The sequence below is a fragment of the Pleurodeles waltl genome, chromosome 5, assembly GCF_031143425.1.
Source record: "Pleurodeles waltl isolate 20211129_DDA chromosome 5, aPleWal1.hap1.20221129, whole genome shotgun sequence".
In the NCBI taxonomy this organism is placed as follows: Eukaryota; Metazoa; Chordata; class Amphibia; order Caudata; family Salamandridae; genus Pleurodeles; species Pleurodeles waltl.
In genome coordinates, this window is record NC_090444.1 from 923,410,213 (window position 1) to 923,430,764 (window position 20,552).

Here is a 20,552-nt window from a genome sequence, read left to right on the forward strand (position 1 = left end):
GAACAAAGAGCAGATGACCGTTCTAGTCAAAGTCACAAATAGAAGTATTGTGAGAATGGTCTCAATTTGTGGCCCAGATGCTGAGAAGTATGTGAATGAAGGAGAGAGTTTGGGCTCTCTGTGGAATACATAGTGGTCATCAATGCATTTAATGTGAACGTGAAGAGAGATCCTGGAGCTGACGGCCGATGCTGTGACAACCATGCAGGATCCCCGTTATCAGGTGTTCTGTCATCAGTGGGGTGATTGTCTGTGGCCAGTTGTAGATTTTCTCTGAGTAGGCTTTGTAGAGTGGTACATGGGAAAAACAGGACTGTTGAGGTTCCTTTGTTTCATCCTACTTATAGCAGGTGTATTTCGAAGACAGAGAAAATGTCTAATGAAACTATTCATTGAATGCTGAACGCAATAAATTATAGCTAAATGGAAAGACTCCACAATCTAGTTATGTCACCTCAAACAGTACCGGCAGCGTGGTTTTCCTGTAGCATCAAAAAAGAAAGATACCTGCAAATGCATGACATTTCAATATTTTCCATCACATACCGTGCAATTGTTTGACACTATAAATTTGCCTGACCCAACATCCATGGATACCCTTGCTACATTACGAGAAGCGGGTGAGTATTCGGCTCACTGCCAGATTAGTAGACAGCGATAAACATCTTTTGCCAATAAGAAAAAAAAAAGATCCATGTTCATAAATGTGCTTGCGAAATCTAGCAAAAGTTTCATATCTTGGAAGGAAGAAAACAGGAGGAAGTTTTACTCTGCGAGTTTAAGTGTAATGCTTTTATCTTAATTTTGAGTTGGTAAAAGGCTTGCTCCATAGGCACCGACAGGAATATGATTATCTTGTCCTGATTGTAAGTAAATGTTTGTCAGTGACTATACGAGCCTTAAATACATTTTCTGTTGGTTAACACTAAGCATCTTAGAGTGTCTGAGAGACATCCGACCTTGAGTCCCAGCTGATGTAAGGGAGTTGCTAACGTTACATGTTAGAACGTTTGATTGCACTGAAGGCGCATTGCACAATTCACACCCATGAAAAATCACCTCGTTCGTTACAATCACAACTCAATTTAATTGTAAACAATTGTTTTAGGTTCTGAATTAACATTTGTTTAATACTACCTTTTGCATGACATCCTAAAGCATGGTCATAATGGTGGAAACTCTTGACATTTCAACATGTTGGCACGGAAGAGTCACTCAACGAGTCCAATCCTTCAGGACAGCCCACATTGGCAACCCTTGCATAAGCCTAGGGCCACACTCGTTAGACAGCATCATGGACAACCAAGCAGCTATTTCAAAGTGCAGAGTGAGACTTAGCAAAGAGGAAAAGAGCTGGACACAAAGATCCCGTGCTAGCCCGGACATGTGGCTGCCTGGTTGAAACGTAAAAATGTATCCTTCCTTTATTGCGAAGCAAAGGAAGGTTGCATTTAACCATTTCTTTGGTGGCATGATACATTTTAAATAATAACCATTGTATGAGACAATCCACATCTGGGTGTGTAGTTAATAATGACAAACAAAACTGGTAAATAAAAGTACTTACACAATGTCATCGTTTTGGAACTCCAGCTCTCCACAAGTATCCTCAAAATCTTCGCCTCCTCCTCTGGCCGTGCCCTCCACTGTTTTGTATGGCACAATAACAGTTCCTCTCGCCCCAGATGTTCTTAGCACCTTCACTTCCATAGTGCCAATGCTTTCGCTTACATGGGTCACAGGCTCCTCGAATGTAAATATGCCTGCATGATCATCATCAAAGATGGTGACTGTGGCTGTGGCCGGTGATCCAAGGCAAGCAAGTGTTGTAATATGATTGGCCTCTAGGTTGATATCTGCTGTCTGGGAGTTGACTTTTATGTTACTTAGGTGAACAAGGAAGTTCTCGTCTTCTTCGAATATGTCATCGTCAATAATGCCAACACGTATTTCTTTCTGTGTCTCACCTGGTTTAAAGATCACTGTCCCTTCAGTGAATTCATAATCAGACCCTGCATTGGCTGTGCCATCTTCTGTTCTGAAGTCAACAAAGACTGTGTTTGTCAAATCCCCACCCCTTCGAATAATTGTCAGAGCAACAGTGCCACAGTTCTCAAGACACTGATACGTGGCTTGCTCGAAATAGATCTTACTGACGGGCTCATTTTCAATCACTTCAGAATTAACTTCCTGCATGCTCACAGCTTTCCTTGCCTGGTCTGCTGCATGTCTCTTTAGAATATTTCCGGCCCCAGTCATCAAGCGAGTAGCTTGAATACGATAGAATGCTCGACTTTTTTGCTGTTGACTCAAGACCTGGTAGTTTGCTAACTCAATCAGTTGCTCTATTTCCTTGTCAGGATGCTTCTGCTTTAGCTCCTTTAGGATTCTGGCCATGTCACGCCTGGCTTCTTCATCATCCTGATCTTTCTCATCGACTTCCAGAACTTGAGAGCCATCAATGAAATTTTCAGTGTGCGAGTTGACCATCTTTCCATCCATTTCAATGTCCGCTTTTGAAGAAGGCCTGTCACCTTCTGTTTCTATAATCATACCTCTTTGCTTCCCAGCTCTATATCGCTTGTAGACATATTTGTAGAACAACAGCCTTCGGTCTGCAACCCAAGCAAACACTACACATATTGGAAAGAAGAAGAAGGTCAGCATGCTTTCCCAGACCTCCACCACACCCGGAGAAATGACTGATAAAATTAAATAAAGCCAAGTATAAGCAAAAATGCTCCAAGCAGCGGTGACAAAGAACACTCTTAAATGCTTAATCCTCCTTACCTCCCCATCAGGAACAACGTAAACACAAATGGCTATAATGATAAACATATTGAAGGCTGCACTTCCCACAATAGTGCTAGGTCCCAGATCTCCAGCTTCAAAGTTATGGCCGCAAACTTCAATAACAGAAAGAAGAATCTCAGGTGCAGAAGAGCCGAGAGCCATTAAGGTCAAGTTGGAGACTGTCTCATTCCATATCCTCACTGTTGTCTTGGTTGTCTCGCCATTGGCTTTCTTGATGGTTATCTCCTTCTCTTGAGAAGTAATGACTTCTATGGAGGACATGAAGCGGTCAGCTATGATAGACACTCCTAGGAACATGTATACCATGGCTACAAAGTACACAGTTGCTCTTGCAATTTTGTCACCAAATGATGGATTTTGTGGTTGCCAGATTGGCAAAATGACACCTTCCTTGCAGTAATATGTACCAGTGCATACATCTGTTTCATTCGGATTCTCTTCATCAACTTCACTTTCTGCATTAGCTCTGCCGAAATAGAGCAATAAGAGAGCCAGAATCGTTACCATATGAATCCTAAAAGCCGGGGTAGCCTGATTGCCTGGTCTCATCATGGTAGACATTGCTGATCTGATCTTCTGGTTACCAGTGACTGCTGACCTGCAGATAAAATTTGTAAAAGTAATTTAGTAGAAATTCTAAATTCCCCCCACTTTCTACAATGCTAAATTAAATATCACTGTACTCCATGAGCATGCACAGCAAAAACATACTTGTTCAACATTTTATGAAGTGTCCACAACAATATCACATGCTTAATTGCCCACCACAAGTTGAATGTTTTGGTTCAATCAAGGCTAACAATTTATTGATAATTTCCATTCTACTATGGCCAGTGAATTTCTGAGATGAATATTACCAAGGAGCAAGTTAAGCAGTTGCACCCTTTCTGTGACTAAATTGGGCAATGATCTAACGCTCTCATTGAACATTTCATCATTAAAATGTCATAAGCTGATTTGTACCCTGTTGAGCTCAAAACACCAGCAAAACCAGTTAGTAAGGAAAGGGGTTCTCACCAAGGGCAGAGCAGACATTTCACACTTACCAATGCTCACAGATTCAACGGAAAACATTAGATTTATACCAATAGCATCTTACAACCCAGAGAGGACCAGTGTCATATTGCTGGTATCAGTATATCCCAAACAAAACAACATAACTGCCCAGTAGTGGACCGGTGTTCGCATTTTTAGAGTGAGAAGAATGGCAAAGGAATATGTCTCACTCACTCAGACCCACAATACATACTGCAAGACCTTAGTTCAAATGTAGGTGCGATAAGTCAACTAGGGTTCATCCGTTACTCCAAGTGGAACCCTTCAATGAACACTATACTGAACACACCCTTGGCTACACAGCCCACCCAATAGATGCCTGACTAACTTTATAGCAATTGTTTTTTAATGTGATTTTTTATATTTTATTCTCCAGCCACCTTCAAGGGACATAACAATGTAGATATGAGCACCGATTCAATGATATCTCCTGGCTTACTGTTTGTTCTGAACCTGAGTGGCACCCACAATTTCATTGATTTTCGAATGAGAACTTATTGCTGTGATACAACAGATGTTTCTAATAGCTAATTTAATGGTCTCAGACAAATGGAAGGCTGTGTGGATCTCACTAGGATTCAAACTTGTCATCTGTCAATAACACCAGATGTCAGCAGCAAGCATTTAACTAATTGACACATCCGGATGCTTTACTTGGTTCTAATATAGTTTATGTGTTTCTTTTACATCTTTAACAAGTAATCAAAACCCAGAGCTCTGAGGGTAATTGATTATTATAGAATTTAACGCTGTTTTATCCAGATACTGTGTGGCATAGACAGTATCCAATCGGGCATAATGTGAATGCAGCAAGTTGCCGAAGGTTTCTGTCACAACACTGAAACCCCCAGTCCACTCAGTTCTTTTTAAAAATAAAACAACAGAACTCTACGGACAACTGCCCTACAATGTCAACGGGTGTGTAAGGATACTGTTATAATTTTAAATGGAATCCTGCTATCACTGCATTTAAAATATATTATTGGGAATGTTTTCGGGACGGGGTGTGTGAAATATAAAAATTGTGATTGATGAAAACTATGTTACGTTTTTTGATATGCACTTGCTGCTATCTCACAAGAAAGTTGAACATTGGGCTACACTTCATGTTCAGAAGTCATAAGAGATGCGAGCAGGAGGTTGCTTCAAGGAGATGTTATGTTACATATGTGAATTTGTAAAGTGCACTATCATCCAGAAGAGGAATGTGTTGCTGAGCAGGTATGTGTGCCTATCCCACCTAGGGTAGGTTGGTTAATTGAAAAGCTAGGTTCAACTTCATGCGGAATTCAAGAGAGGAGGAGGCTTTGATGTGGAGTAGTAGGTTGTTCCATACTGTAGGAACGATGTAAGAGAATGCCCGTCCTTCTGATATGGTTCTGTGCATGCCTGGGATGTGTGCCATTAGGAGTCTGGCAAGGCGACTGTATCTTGTTGGTTGGTAAAAGTGATGCAACTGTTCAAGTAGGTGGGACCTAAGTTGTGTGGTGCCTTGAATGTGTGAGTTAGGAGTTTGAAATGATCACTTTGTGTATTGTAAGCCAGTGGAGCTCCCTAAGGTGTGATGTGATTTGAGTTTTGTGTGGAAGCATGAGGATAAGTCTGTCTGCAGAGTACTGAATGATTTGCAGTTTTTTGATGAGTTGCTTAGTGATCCTGTCATAGAAGCTGTTCCCTTAGGCTTCCAAGGAGCAAGGTACCAGGCAGACAGCTTCTGTTCTATCTGTTAAAATGGAGAAGATCGAGCAGGGAGTCAGTAAATCGATGCCAATCTTGTGCAGACACCTGATGAGAATGGGTTTTGAGACCATATCAAATACTGCAGAGAGGCCCATCAGAATGAGAGCTGCCATGTCTCTGCTGTTAAGGTTCAAGCCAATGTTGTCTGTGGTGGAGATGAGAGCTGACCTGTACTGTGTACCTAGGGTTGACCTGAATCCGGACTGCATGGCATCGAGGAGTTGGTGGTTACTGACGTGATTGGTGAGGTCTCAGTTGATTCGTTTTTCCAAGACCTAAGCATGGTAGCAGGGAGCTGAGTCTATGGCGGAGAGCGTGGATGGGTCAGCGGATCGTTTCTTGAGCAGGGGCATGATGATGGTGTTTTCAGGTGTCCAGGGATGTGGCTGAATCAATGGAAACATTGAGTGTGGATGTTAATGCTTCACTGATTAGTTGGAGTCCTTTGTTGAAAGTGTACTGGGGCAAAAGTTAGAGGGGGACTCCGAGTGGATGCTCTTCATGATAAGGCTTTGTTCTTTGGCTATGATGGGAAGTTGAGTTGCGATGGTGATGGGGCTGGGGCTGGTTAAAAGTCAAAATTGCTGTATACGGTGATGATTTCATTGCAGAAGAGTTCCAAGAGCTTGTTACAAAGGTCTTGGCAAGGGGTTATTTGCTGGTTCCAGCAGGAGACATGATAAAATCATTGGTGGTGGCAAAGATTTATTTTCTGCTGTTTGTGCTGGCATCAATGTGATCTGCAAGAGATGTGCTCTTGCAGCTCTGTTTCTGCTGATGGTAGCATTTTTAGGGTGGATGTGAAGGCGTCTTATTCGGTAGTGTCTTGACTTGTTCTCAATTTGCACTGCAGCTTACAGTGGCATTTAGTCAGCCTGAGTTCCTCTGTGTATGAGCTGGCATGTGGTTGGGCTTGAGGGGAGCCAAAGTGATTCTGAATGCTATGCTCCAGCTGTTAAGGTTCATGATGGCTTTCAGCAAGTTTCTGGTGTGCTTAGTTATGTGCTCCATGAGTGCAGAATCCAGGTCTTCTTCTGTGATGCTTTTCCAGCTTCAGCAAGTGTGTCCAGTAGTGATAGGTCTGTGCTGGTGCGGGTTGAGTATGCTAAAACTGATGATGGCATGGTCAGTCCAGGTGAGAGTTGGTGGCTTGTGAACCATGAAGTTGCTGACTGAGAAGAAAATTGAGTTCAATAGATGTCTGGTGGTGTGGATGAGGTCAGTAACATGCTCGGTGAGGCATAGGTTTCTGAGGTTTTCTTAAAGAGCCATAGACATTGGTTTGCTGCGGTCTTCTAAGTGAAAGGTAGGGTCTCTGAGGAGGATAAAGGTGCTGACATTGAAGTTGAGTTTCACAATGAAATTTGCGAAGTCATTAGCAAATTTGATGCAGGGGCCTGGTGGTCTGTATACAAGGGTTTTGCTCAGGGATAAGTTGGCTTTGATGAGTATCTTCAGCGTGAGATGTCCCATGTAACCGGTGGGGGTGTCCATGAAGATGGTGCAGCTGGTTGTGTCTTTACTTTCAAATCTATTTATTGGCATTATTTGTAAAAATAGGAGTATATTAATTGTGTTTGAAGTCATTAAACATGTGTCACATTTATTTTGGGATTCTCGTGCTGTCCACAACAGGAAAGGAAAGGAAAGGAAAGGAAAGGAGAGGAGAGGAAAGGGAAAGAAAGGAAAGGAAAGGAAAGGAAAGGAAAGGAAAGGAAAGGAAAGGAAAGGAAAGAAAAGGAAAGGAAGAAGGGAGAATCAGCTGCTGTTCTACAATCAGAAAGGGAAGTCCCCATGAGGAAATAAAAAAAATGTAAAGCCCAGTTTGCTCAGGTATGATTGACCTGCATCAGAGGGGTCTGTTCTAGTTAAGAGGCTAGGAGATAGATGTGCTCCCTTACATATCATCATGTGGGCTATTGACAAAAGGAATGGCGAAAGTAGTACATCATGGTTTAGGGCCCATGTCAGCAGCTCACTACATGAGGTTTAGCTAAATAACTGCAGTGTTTGAAGTGTCTGAGGGTCGAAACTAAGGTATTTGAGACAGGACATGTAGTCTATGAGTGGTTGCCATTTATTGGCAAATTTATTTTTGGAGTGTTGTAGTTCATGCGTTACTTCTTCTATAGCCAGTGTTTGTCATAGCCTTTGAAATTAAAGTGAGTTGGATGGGGAAATTAGTTTTTCTCCAAAAGAGCGCTATACGCTGTTTGGCATTTCCCGTCATATGGCATGTCAGAGTCCAATCAGATCCAGCCATAACCACTGTATCTAAAGTTCCCAGTCCCAGATTCAGGACACTGGGATCAGGAGGAAGTGGATAGCCCAATGTCCCTCTAATGTGACTATGTACCTCCTTCCATAATGCAGGAATGATTCTACAGGACCACCATGCATGCAGGAAGGTGCCCGGTTCTTGCTTGAATGTATTACAAAGTGTTCCTGATCGAGTCACTTGCTGTATAGTTTCTCTTTAGCATACTATATTAATCCAACCCTTCCTAATTAATATCCTAGTACAATAATAATAGGGAATACCAACATAAATTAATCCTTATAACCAACAACGTTTTTACTAATCCATTGAATCACCACTGGTCACAATATTTATACAATACATTTCTTTCAGCAATTCAGTCTGGGTCCTCAGTGTTTTCAATAACAGTAACCAACCACACTCAACATACAAAACAGTTTTGTTATATTCTAAATGATGAGTATTGAGTGGTGTACCCACCTAACACAATATGCATTTACAAACAGAAGTCCATTCCAAATTGCTGTAGAAAGCTGACAAACAAATGCAGTTAGCTTATTGATGTTAGTAAGGACAGTCTGTTGATGTTTCGGATTCCAAAGACAAATCAGTGCACGAGACCATTATAGGGACTCAAAGATGTAAATAAAGCCCAACTGGAAAGTCCCCTTATAAATCAGTAGATTTGTCTTCCAATCATAATGAAAGTGACGGCAAAAATCGCTCAAAAATCCTTCAGTCATTTAACCTAATAAGCTATGGAATGTGGTCCCAGTCACTAGATCGGCCTGCTTTTTCCTCCAGGATAGCACTTGTTCTTATGCACATTACCAAGATTGATTTGAAGTCAAGGGGATCATATGCCATTGATACAATACTTTTATATGTTGATTCAATTTGTGGAATGTTTCTTAGTGGCCTAGGAGTGTCTGGCCACAGAAGCTCCTAGTGCTTAGTCGATATTTCCATCTTCAAATTTACCTCCCATCAGCATTGATATGGATGTGTGGTGATCGACTTACAGGCTTGAATAGCAGACAAGGTTCTAGAGATCAGCATTTTTTCATGCCTTCATATGTGCAACCAGTTTCACAAAATGAGTAACAGGTCTTGTAACAGCTAGTATATTTGGTGTATATAAAACCCAGTTTCATAACTGGTAGTACAGGAGACAAGATTTCTCTGAGATTTAGAATTCTTGTTTACATTGGTCAAAAGATTTAATGGAGTCACCCTGAAAGATGTCCCTCAGTATTCTTAAAGGTGTCTTTGAATAAGATGTTGATTCTGAGCTTGTGCTGACTGTCTTGCCAGGAGATCTTGCAGTTGGCAGGGATGGTTGTAGCGATGCTTAGTGCAGAGGTTGGACTTAACCATTTTTCCGTGATGAAAAGCCGGACCCAACATGGTCGTGCGGTAGGTCCACATCTCCAAGGCATGTTTGGTGAGTGAGCGGGTGTTGAGGAGCATGCATGAGAGTGTGGCATGTTGTGTGGGAGGTGGTTGTTTGTGTGAGCATGAGCATGTGGCCGGTTTGGGGCAGTCTGAAAGACTGGGGTGCTGGGTGCACTTGGTGCAGTATTGGTAGGTGTAGGGTGTGCAAAAGTGTATGGTAACTTCAAGAAGGCACATGTGAATGCTCCCTCATTGTGTGGTGCGGTCTGTGAGCTGTGCAGCAAGCAGTGGCTGGGTTGAGATCAGAAAGGAGCCGGTGGGGAAAGAGTGGGTAGACAGGCACAGAAGGGCTTGCCTCTCAACTGCTGCACCAGGGCTGCAGTGCCTTTAAGAAGGTCCTGCGAGGGGACGGAGCACAGGAGGTGGTGGGCGGTATGTAGATGAATGATAGGAAATTAAGTCCTCTTGCCTGGCTTCTTCTTTTCATTATGTTTTACCAATTTTTATTATGGTTTTAGTAAGAAACCAATGGTGTCACTTTCTGTTCAAATAGATGATGGGAAGTGCAATGATTTCACATCCTGTGCAGATGAATGAGGGGAACCCAGCATCCTATGACAAAAAAAGTAGCATACTTTCACACACATAAAAAAACACCCCGACCTATTACTGAAGTACTGAGAAAGCACAGTTGCAGAGAAGCTGAGTGTCTAGATCTGGTGCTCCTTGGACACTTCGGGATTTCACGAGAAGCTGCAGATAGTAAAGTCCGCAGAGGCATATAGTAAACTGAAGAATGTAGTAATTGTCACCACCCAGGAGGTAACATACAGTTAATGAACCTCCACAAATTGCACTTTGGCAAGGGCATGGATGGTCCCTTTTCCGCTCTATTGAGCTGGATGGAGCCAGATCCTGAAGGTACTTCAAATATCTGAAATAAAATAAGTACTGCAACATTTCAGTAGACCCGTAGGCGATGTAGGCCCTGAGTTCTGGAACTCAGATTAACTTCTCTTCAGGAAACTTCATAGAACTCCAATTAATCTAACAAGCGTGCTACTAAACACTTAGGCGGTCATTCCGACCCTGGCGGTCATTGACCGCCAGGGCCGGGGACCGCGAGAGCACCACCAACAGGCTGGCGGTGCTCCCAAGGGCATTCTGACCGCGGCGGTACAGCCGCGGTCAGAAACGGAAAACCGGCGGTCTCCCGCCGGTTTTCCGCTGCACTGAGGAATCCTCCATGGCGGCGCAGCTTGCTGCGCCGCCATGGGGATTCCGACCCCCTCACCGCCATCCTGTTCCTGGCGGTCGTGACCGCCAGGAACAGGATGGCGGTGAGGGGTGTCCTGGGGCCCTGGGGGCCCCTGCAGTGCCCATGCCGTAAGAGGGCCCCTAAAAGATTTTCAGTGTCTGCATTGCAGACACTGAAAATCGCGACGGGTGCTACTGCACCCGTCGCACCCTTCCCACTCTGCCGGCTCCATTCGGAGCCGGCTTCCTCGTGGGAAGGGGTATCCCGCTGGGCTGGCGGGCGGCCTTCTGGCGGTCGCCCGCCAGCCCAGCGGGAAACACAGAATAACCGCGGCGGTCTTCTGACCGCGTAGGGGTATTCTGTTGGGGGAACTTTGGCGGGCGGCCTCCGCCGCCCGCCAAAGTTAGAATCACCCCCTTAGGGCCTGATTACAACTTTGGAGGAGGTGTTAATCCGTCCCAAAAGTGACAGTAAAGTGACGGATATACCACCAGCCGTAATACGAGTCCATTATATCCTATGGAACTCATAATACGGCTGGTGGTATATCCGTCACTTTACCGTCACTTTTGGGACGGATTAACACCTCCTCCAAAGTTGTAATCAGGCCCTTAGACTGAAGAGATGCCATTATACTGCTTGTTTCTCACTGCCTGCTATCCATGTCAAACATTAGCCACATTTCTACCTTTCCTGAAACTCAATGAAGATAGAAAAAACACTTAGGAATACAGCAGCAAAACATATTCCAAAACATTCATGCTAGTCATACTAAACTGTATAAAATCCTACTCACACCTTGGAGGGCTCCACCATCTTAAACCTCAGGCTAAAATGCAGCTTTTCTACGTGATTTACGAACTCAACTTCCAGGCAACTCTTTTAAATGTTAATAACATGTATTTATTTATATAGCATTTCAGACGACCTTTTTGCTATTTCTTAGTGCTGTATATAACAGATGTTACTAAATGCCATTTTAATGGTACTAAAAAAAAAATAGCAACCTCAGAACGAAGGAAGCCTGTTTTCAAACGTGTGATCTATTTAGGTCACTGAACACCTCTTCGATGAGAGTTTATATAAGTTACAATGCAAGTGACTAGCAAATGCTGCTCATTCTGTCGAAGATAGGAGGACAAAAGACAGAGTCAGCCACAAAAATTCGAAGATGTGGGCTGGAAATCTTTTAGATGGTTACTAAGGTCCATCTTATCGAACAGGAAACCATCTGCTGTGTGCTTTGTTCACTGCCCTCACACAAAGTACACAAATAGAGGACCTCACACTCCAAGAGTGACATAGAGAAAGCATTTAAATGTTTGTGGTCCTTTCTTTAACGGTAATGATGAGGCGTTTTCTGCTCCACATTCCAAGGGGTATCTTGTCTTTGTTTTGTTATACTCACAATAAACCTACAAAGGATTAAAACAGTGAAAGTAGGGACACATCTAAGGGTCTGTCCGGCATATAATTGGCAACCTATGGTAGACATACCGGCACACACCAGAAAGACCTGTAACCCCGCATGGTCATTGTGGTGAAAATGTTTGCAAAACAAGGGATGAGGATGCAGTACAGCCAAGCGACTGTGGCTCTCTCTGCGCAGGCGGATCGAGTACCTTGGGCACTGATACTGCAGTCATGATCTGGGGCTCATTTACAAGCAGCATGCGCCACCAGTTTGTCACTTTTTGTGATACATCAGTGGTGCAGGCTGCAGATCTATATCTACAAGGCCGTGTAAAGCCACTTTGTGTGGCTTTTCGTTGCCTTGTACATATGGAGTAAGGCGACACAGCACAAGTACTGAGTTGCCTTACTTTGCGTCAAAGAGGCATTCCATGTGTGTTGCAGTGCGTGTTTCCATTGAACACCAATGGATTTTGGTGCATTCCCAGATTTACAAGTATTTGTAAACCTGGGAATGCACCAAAAGCCAATGCCTCCTCATGGGATGAGGAGAAATAACTTTATTTCTTCTTGTTTTTTCCACTTTCTTTGGGTGCTGCATTCTGCAGCACACATAGAAGGAGGAAAATGCCTCCATTGATTGTTTTTGTGCAGGAAGGTGTCCCTCACTGCACAAAAACAATCATCCCCATAACGCACGCACCCTTTGACCATGGTGCAAGAGTGCCTGTTTTGGCAGCCTTTTGGGTCTGTCCTGCTTCAAAATATTGTAAATGAGCACCCGAATGTCTAGAGAAGGGAACTGGAAAGATGTGTGGGAAAATGGAATTCTGGGAGATATTGCTTGCTCTTACTCTTCAGTGACTGTTGTGACAGCTTGCCTTAAGGTTGAGGCCTATACGTTAAAGTTAAACGTCCCATCAAGTTTGCTTTCATAAATCGTTTCCCCACTGATTCAAGTATGGTACAATAAATGAAGTCATATGTCTTTGCATGCTAAATCAAGTAATTCCCAGTGATCTTTCTTAATCCTTTCTGCAATTATATTAGCGTTGGTTGGTCACTAACAAATAATACTCATAGGGCTGAGCTGCTACTGTGCACTTAGCTCAAAACAGAATGTCTTCAGCGAATGGTCTTCCCAAAAGGATATTTTCTAGGTGTACAAAAAAGAATGTAAGATGCCTCTGCGTGCACTAAGCCTACTCAAAATAATCCATCAGTAAACTCGTGGGTGTTGCTACCAATTGTGCAGCAGGTGAAGCGACACCACGGCTCAGAGTTTGATTGGGGGGGCTCTGCATCACAATTATGGCTGTAATTTGATACTCAGTTTGTGGCAGGTGGCCCCATTTACCTTGCTTGACTTACACCTCAGTGTAGCCCTGCTACACCACTGGCTCAACTGTGCAATTTATTTAGTGTGGGTAGTTGGTGTGAGGGGTACCGATGCCGATGTGTCTCCTGGACGATTCACTTAATGCCCGATTGCCTTAATCTTCCACTAGTGCATAGTGGGGTAATAGATGGGGGAACTTCTTGGTGGTGGTGTTGTTGGGCATGCTGCACTAGGCCATGATCAGGGATTCTCATCACTGGGCTATGCGGGTCATACTCCAGTCCAGTCTGTGTGCAGTACCCACGATAGCAAGCAATTGTGCGCCCTTGAGGTGCATGGTGAACAGTATTACGGGGTGGGTTACGTGTAAGGTGACCGCCGAACCGTAATTTTTATGGACTGCCCGTAATTTCACCCTGCCGTCATTGTCCGTAATGAAAGGCTTAACGGACAGCATTTGTCCGTAATTTTAGCTTTCACCTAAAGGACAAAACATCATTAGGACCGATCAGTTTTCCCAGCTGGACTGAAAGGCAGGAAGTCCCCTGAGCTCTGAGGGAGGGAGGGGCAGACAGATAAGAAACAGGCCTGCTTTCCAGGGTGTCTCCTTCCCTAAAGAAATGCCAATGTGTGCAATTGGTAGATCTGCAAATGCAAAGGAGCTTGGAATCCTACATTGACTTTATTCAAAGGAGTCACTTGAAGCTTCCTGATGACATTTGAAGATATTTTCTTTTAAAAAGGTACTGTAATGGTATTCCAAGGTGAGCTGTGGAGTGTGTGGTTTTAATGGACAGTTATTAAGAAAAATGTAGTACTAGGTACGGTGGTGCAGTGGCATAGATTGCATAGTAGACTTGAGTGGCATAGAGTGCAGTGGCATTGAGTGGTGCAGAGTGGAATAGTGTAGAGTAGTGCAGAGCATAGAGTGGAGTGATGCAGAGTAGAGTGGTAAAGAGTGCAGCGGAATAGAGTGTATTGGTGCAGAATGCAGTAGTACAGAGTAGAGTGGTGTAGGGTAGAGTGGTGTAGAGTATAGTGGTGGCCAGTGCAGTGTTGCAGAGTAGAGTGTCAGAATGCAGTTGTTTAGAGTGCATTGGCGTAGAGGCCAGTGGGGCAGAATGCAGTGGGGCAGAGTGCCGTAAAGTGCAGTGGCGTAGAATAGATTGTTTCAGAGAAGAGCGCAGTGGCATAGAATCGAGAGATACAGGGTAGGGTGCAGTGGCATAGAATCGAAAGATGCAGGGTAGGGTGGAGTGGCATAGAATACAGTGGCGCAGAGTGCAGTGGCATAAAGTGGATTGTTTCACAGCAGAGTGAAGTGGCGTAGAGTGGAGAGGTGCAGGGTAGAGTGGAGTTGTGTAGAGTGGCATAGAGTGTGATGGCATAGAGTAAAGTGGTGTATAGTGCTGCGACATAGAGTGAAGTGGTGCAGAGTAGATTAGAGTGATGTACAGTGTATTGGTGTAGAGAGCATGGGCATAGAGTTGAGTGTTACAGAGTAAAGTGCACTAGCATAGAGTGTATTAGCATAGAGTGCAGTGGTGTACAATGCAGTGTTGCAGAGTGGCATAGAGTGGAGTTGTGCTGACTAGATTGGTGTTGCCTAGACTGGAGGGGTATAGAGTGCAGAGGAGCAGAGCTTAGTGATGTAGAAAGAGTATTGTGCATTGGCATAGAGTAGAGTGGTACAGAGTAGAGTAGAGAGGCATAGTGTGAAGTAACAGAGTGCAGTGGCATAGAGTGAAGTAGAGAATGGTGCAGTGTCCCACAGTGCAGTGGCATGGAGTGGTGTAAAGTGGAGTGATGCAGGGTAGGGTGCATTGATATGAAGTGGTGCAGAGCAGAGTGGGGTATGCATAGTGTGGTAACACACACTGCCATTACAGACAACACGTTTTTGATTGAAATGCCATTTGCACATACATTTTTTTCAAATAAAACTCTACAGTGCACAGATCATGACATGTAGAAATTGCATCACCTAATGCAATGATTTGTTTTAATCAGATAAAGGTATTTGTCTCTAGCACAGTTCAAAATTAGCAAAAATGTGCTTTCTTTGTACTTCTAATTCAGATATAGTCTGAAGTTTATTTTAATGTTGCCATGTGATAGAAAAAACTCTTTCCTAGTCCCATTATCCAGCAAGATTGTTGCATGAATCCTCTCACTTTGAAGTCTGAGAAAGAAAAGTAAACACTAAGAGGGTCATTCTGACCCTGGCGGCCGGTGGCCGCCAGGGCCACCGACCACGGGAGCACCGCCAACAGGCTGGCGGTGCTCCAATGAGCATTCTGACCGCGGCGGTTCAGCCGCGGTCAGAAGCGGAAAGTCAGCGGTCTCCCGCTGACTTTCCGCTGCTCTTTGGAATCCTCCATGGCTGCGGAGCGCGCTCCGCAGCCATGAGGATTCTGACCCCCCCTACCGCCATCCAGTTCATGGCGGGAAAGCCGCCATGAACAGGATGGCGGTAGGGGGGGTCGCGGGGCCCCTGGGGGCCCCTGCCGTGCCCATGCCAATGGCATGGGCACGGCAGGGGCCCCCGTAAGAGGGCCCCGAAAAGTATTTAAGTGTCTGCCTTGCAGACACTGAAATACGCGACGGGTGCCACTGCACCCGTCGCACCTTCCCACTCCGCCGGCTCGATTACGAGCCGGCATCCTCGTGGGAAGGTCGTTTTCCCCTGGGCTGGCGGGCGGTTTTACTGGAACCGCCCGCCAGCCCAGGGGAAAACTCGTAATACCCGCCGCGGTCTTTTGACCGCGGCGCGGTAATTTGGAGGGTGGGATCCTGGCGGGCGGCCTCCGCCGTCCGCCAGGGTCATAATGAGGCCCAAAGTTCCCACCGAAGACAAAGCCTGACATTTGACCTTGTTCTTTGAATGCATAGCAAATGTGATGAGATAAGAACAAGATTTACAGGCCTATTTACAGAAAGGGAGCACTTGGAAAGATACTGTAAATAAGGTTTGGGCAAGGGAAGGGACGAACTCAAGCTGCATAGCCTAAAACAAATAAAGTCAGCAAATTGAAAGCAACGAAATGTGTGTTACAAACCACAAAGGCAAGCAACAGGTGGAATGCAGCCCCAAGAAAGCTCTATGAATGTACTTAAAGTAAAAGCCGTGGAATACTTGTTTTGGCCACATCAATCACCCAGGTAGTATGATGAGAAGACCTGGTGTGGTCTCCATGTTGCTGGAATGGTCTGTACACCCATTCTATCAGTTTGTCACCAGTACCTATGGTGTGGAGCTTCTGGCACGTCTCATGTAGGGTTAGTGCTAGGTGTCAGACATGAAATAAGGCATTTAATGAATGTTTAAGGTCGTTGTAAGTAAGAAGTTGACCGTGGTGAAAATAGTAGTCTGACACAAGGGTTTAGAAATATAGTTGCTCGTCATCCAGAAACAAATCTCCCAATTTTAAGACACCTGCAGCCAGCATGCCACTGATGGAGTTGCTCAGAGCACAGGCACCCTGTCTGAGTTGCAAAGGTTAGTAAAGGTAGTGCAGGAGCACAGGGTTTATTTGTATCAGTGAGTTTACAGGTTTTAGCAAGACAAGAGACAGCTGTGCATGATAACTCTGGATAGTGATCCGTAGAATTGTCAGTAGAAAACAATGAGCCGTGCAGTAAGCCTTCCGTAAAAGTCTTTACGGATAAACTCAATCTCATTCAGTGGGGTGAGCAGAATTCCAGTGAGCCAACCATTGGACCTGTGCAGCTGAATAATAGCGTTCTGAGTCCAGAAGGTCTAATCCACCCGCAGTCATGGGTAGCTTTAGAGTGGAAAGAGCTACTCGACAGCGCCCCAGCGACCAAATCAGATGTGTAGCATGTCTGAAGAAGGAATGAAGAATGAGTGGGGAAAGGTTTGCAAAATAATTCTATCATGGGGGTAGCCCACCATCTTCACTAGTGCAACGTGGCCCACTACAGAAAGCAGAAGAGAAGACCTAAAAGCAAACTGGGCTCGGAGGGACCCTGACGCTCTGCCAAGATTTCTGGCGTGCAAATCAGTGGGAGAATTTTAGATATTAATCCCTAGGCATTGAAAGGTAACTGGTTCCCAGTTCAGTCTGAGGTCTAATTGTATATGAAGGGAAAATCAGTGTCATACGTTAAAGAAACACTAATTACATTTTTAATTGTTTACATTTTGTTTGTGCAATTTACATCCCAAATACGTTGAAGATTCTATTTGTACTTGACACTTAGGGATAACCCAGATCACTAGTTTGGCTTTTGCTCAATTCAATTTCAAAACCATTTTAAGACATGGGCAAAGCAGGCAAATGCCTTGTGCAACCTTGCAAGGGGTCTGGCCCCTGCTCCCCCTTCAAAAGCACGAACAGCGAACCATTGCTCCAGAAGAGATTGCTAAGGTGGGTAGGTGCTCCTTGTTCAACCACTTAACAGTGCCTCTTCTGTTTCTCTCCTGTCTATAGCGACAGCTCCCCAGGTACCCAATACCTTCTGATAGTCTTGGTGGACCCATCTTGTCTGATTTTAGGAATTGTCCCACCTTGTTATTCTCTTCCATTTGTATCCAGTTCTTAGCAACAACCCTTTGAATCAGTTGCCATGGATCTCCCATTTGATCTATATTTCATCATCCTCTTCTATTATCTTTGAATGGTAGTCCGGGCTCCCAGTTCTGAGGTAAATGTAGAGTCCTAGACATGCACTGTATTGCTGTGAGACTATAGACAAGTTGTGCGTACCTCACATCCTGACATTAGGTGTGAGAATGTCGCCCACACCATCTGTCCTGCCTCATTAAAACAAAATTAGGTTGAAAGTCCATAGGCAGTTGGGGTGAGCCAGATGTATTTGTTCAATTTGTTTAAACTAGCATAAGGTTAATTACCTTAATGTTTCCCAAACTGCTTGCCAGGGGTTTTAAAATGTTCAGAAACATAATCAAAATGTTGCTGTTACTTTCACTTCAAGAAAGATTGGGTAGATTTGAGTATGGGTGATAGCCTTGACACAGTGCTGAAGGACATTCAATTACTACTGATCAAGGACACAATGTGACACCTGAGTGTAGCATAACAGGGGGCAATCACAAAAAGACCACAGTGAATAAATAGTGCTATGTTAAAAAAGAGTAAATTAATGCACTGGTCTCTCTTGGGAGTGTCTGTAAAACTGACATTTGGTCTTGATTTTTTGTCCTACATTTTTATCCTTTGTCCTGAATTTTTTTACAGTCCTGTCCAGAATATGCCTCAATGCCAGGTTACCCTAGTTACGTGTCCAGGTGAGTACTAGGTCAGGCAGAGTGTTACTGGTGCAGACTCCCTCGCCTACAAGGACTGGAAACTCCTCGTGAATAATCAATGGTGCGCTGCACGGGGGAGGGCGGCGGATCTGGGGGGCATGATACATTCTACCAATGAATCTATCCGCTAAGATCCCCTACATGCCTATATGCGCCTGTAGCGGGACTGCAGTTCCACGGAGACAGAACGAGGTGGCTTTTGGGAAGGGGTTTCCCGGCAACAGGTCAACCTTCTCAGAGCAGAGCATCTCTCCCACCCGAGTCGAGGAGCAAAGAACACGTCAAAAATGTAATCGCAAAATACACCAACATATTGCCACCGAATAACTCTGGACGCAAGACCATAGTCCCACCGGGGTCTCCATTAACTGTCCGCAACCGCCCAAGGACGGGACACTGAGCTTTAAGGCTTACTGCCCATGTGGGGAGCACGGGAGAGGACAAGGGAAGCACACAAGAGTGTATGTCGCCATACATTGCGGCCCCTGCCTCGACCACCAAAGCAGTACCGCGCTCTTTATTTCCCGGCGTGTTCAGCTCAGCCTGCTGCTAGGTGCATTTTAACCCCTTCCTGCGTCACGCTGGTACGTGCATACGCTTCGCGGGTGGTGGGGCGGAGGGTGGGAGTGTGGAGGGGGCCTTGGATGCATGGCACAAAATGCAAGCACAGATATAAAATGCACACTTGTCTTTAGTTTCTTTGGTAATGACAAAGTGCGTGACCCTCCGCACTCTCTCCCATCTCAGGTATTCTTCAACCCTAACAGCCAGACAAGGTCACAATGCTTAGGAAGGGAACGTGTGTGATTATCTTTGAGTCTCTGTCCTTGTCATGTTTCGTGAGAGACTAGTGACCGCTCCCATAATGTATCTCTGTGGGTGTGAGACACTGCACACGTCACTATTTGTGTTAGACTGCTAACATCAGTGTGTGCTAGTTCTCATCGGTGTTCGAGTTTTCGTGTAGGTGCGCGTGGCAGTGTCTTGGTGGGTCAATGTCTCAGTGTGCAACTGTGCTGCTGAGACTGTATGACCCTATTATTTGTTATTCAACCCTATGCCGCATGGTGCTTGTGCCTCAGTGTGTCAGTGTCCCCGAATGAATGTGCCTTTGTGTATCCAGGTGATTCGGCGAGCCTGAGGCTCTTAGAGTGCTTGCGTCTCGGGGTGTCCGTGTGATCTATATCTACGCATGCTTGTGCCTCTATTCAGTGTGACAGTGTCTGGTGTGGCACGTCTTTCGGTGCACCCGTGTGCCTCTATGCCTTAGTGTGTATGTATGTGCCTAAGTCTCACGGAGTGTGTGTTTCTAGGCGTGTGCATGTGTTTCTGCGGGTGTCTGTGTGGTCAGGGTTCTCTTCTCAGCATGTCTGCGTGCGTGTGTGAATGCGTAATATAGTGTCAGTGAGTGTGTCAGAGAAAGCGAGAGCGTGCCCGTTTGTTGTATGAAACGCGTGGGGGCAGGAGCACGAGGGGAAAACGCGGAACAAATCCAGTTGAGTCGCCAACAAGAGTCAATAGATCCCCGTCCCCCTCACAATGTGACATGCTGTTTGTAATATCCGGTCGCGTGTGTTGTAGCATTACCCCGGCTCTTTTCACCTTGCACCCATTATTCTTTTCATTTGTAGCAATCCTACCAGGGCTCTGCCTCAGTGGCACCCCAACCCCACCGCATCATTTCCAATGTATCTAGTCGCGTCTCTTCTCAAGCATGTAGGTCTCTCCCGCTCATATTGTTTTAAACAGGGCTAGTTACATGCTTTCATGTTTTTAAACGATGGTGCTGCCGAGTGCAATCGCCTGAGTGATGCGAGCCGCTGCTGCAGCCTTGGGCGCAGCGGACTCTGACTGACAGGATGCTGTTCAAACTCCAGTCGCATCCACTGGTGATGGACGGGGTTGGGTGAGAAGGCGGGAGGAGAGGGTGTCACGGCAGAGCACTGAGATCAAGGCGTGCCGGGGCTGCCCTCCCCTCCGCGAG

At 45.1% G+C, this 20,552-nt stretch overlaps 1 protein-coding gene across 6 annotated transcripts in view; it reads right to left on the minus strand.

The window, feature by feature from the left end:
• The window catches only part of SLC8A1 (solute carrier family 8 member A1), a 1,017,544-nt gene that overhangs the window by 681,008 nt on the left and 315,984 nt on the right, over positions 1-20,552 (minus strand). For all 6 annotated transcript variants that reach the window (XM_069235056.1, XM_069235055.1, XM_069235053.1 and 3 more), the window contains one exon: positions 1,568-3,412. In XM_069235056.1, the coding sequence (XP_069091157.1) occupies positions 1,568-3,375 (1,808 nt within the window). In that variant the 5' untranslated portion in view covers positions 3,376-3,412. The remainder of the gene's footprint in view (positions 1-1,567; positions 3,413-20,552) is intronic.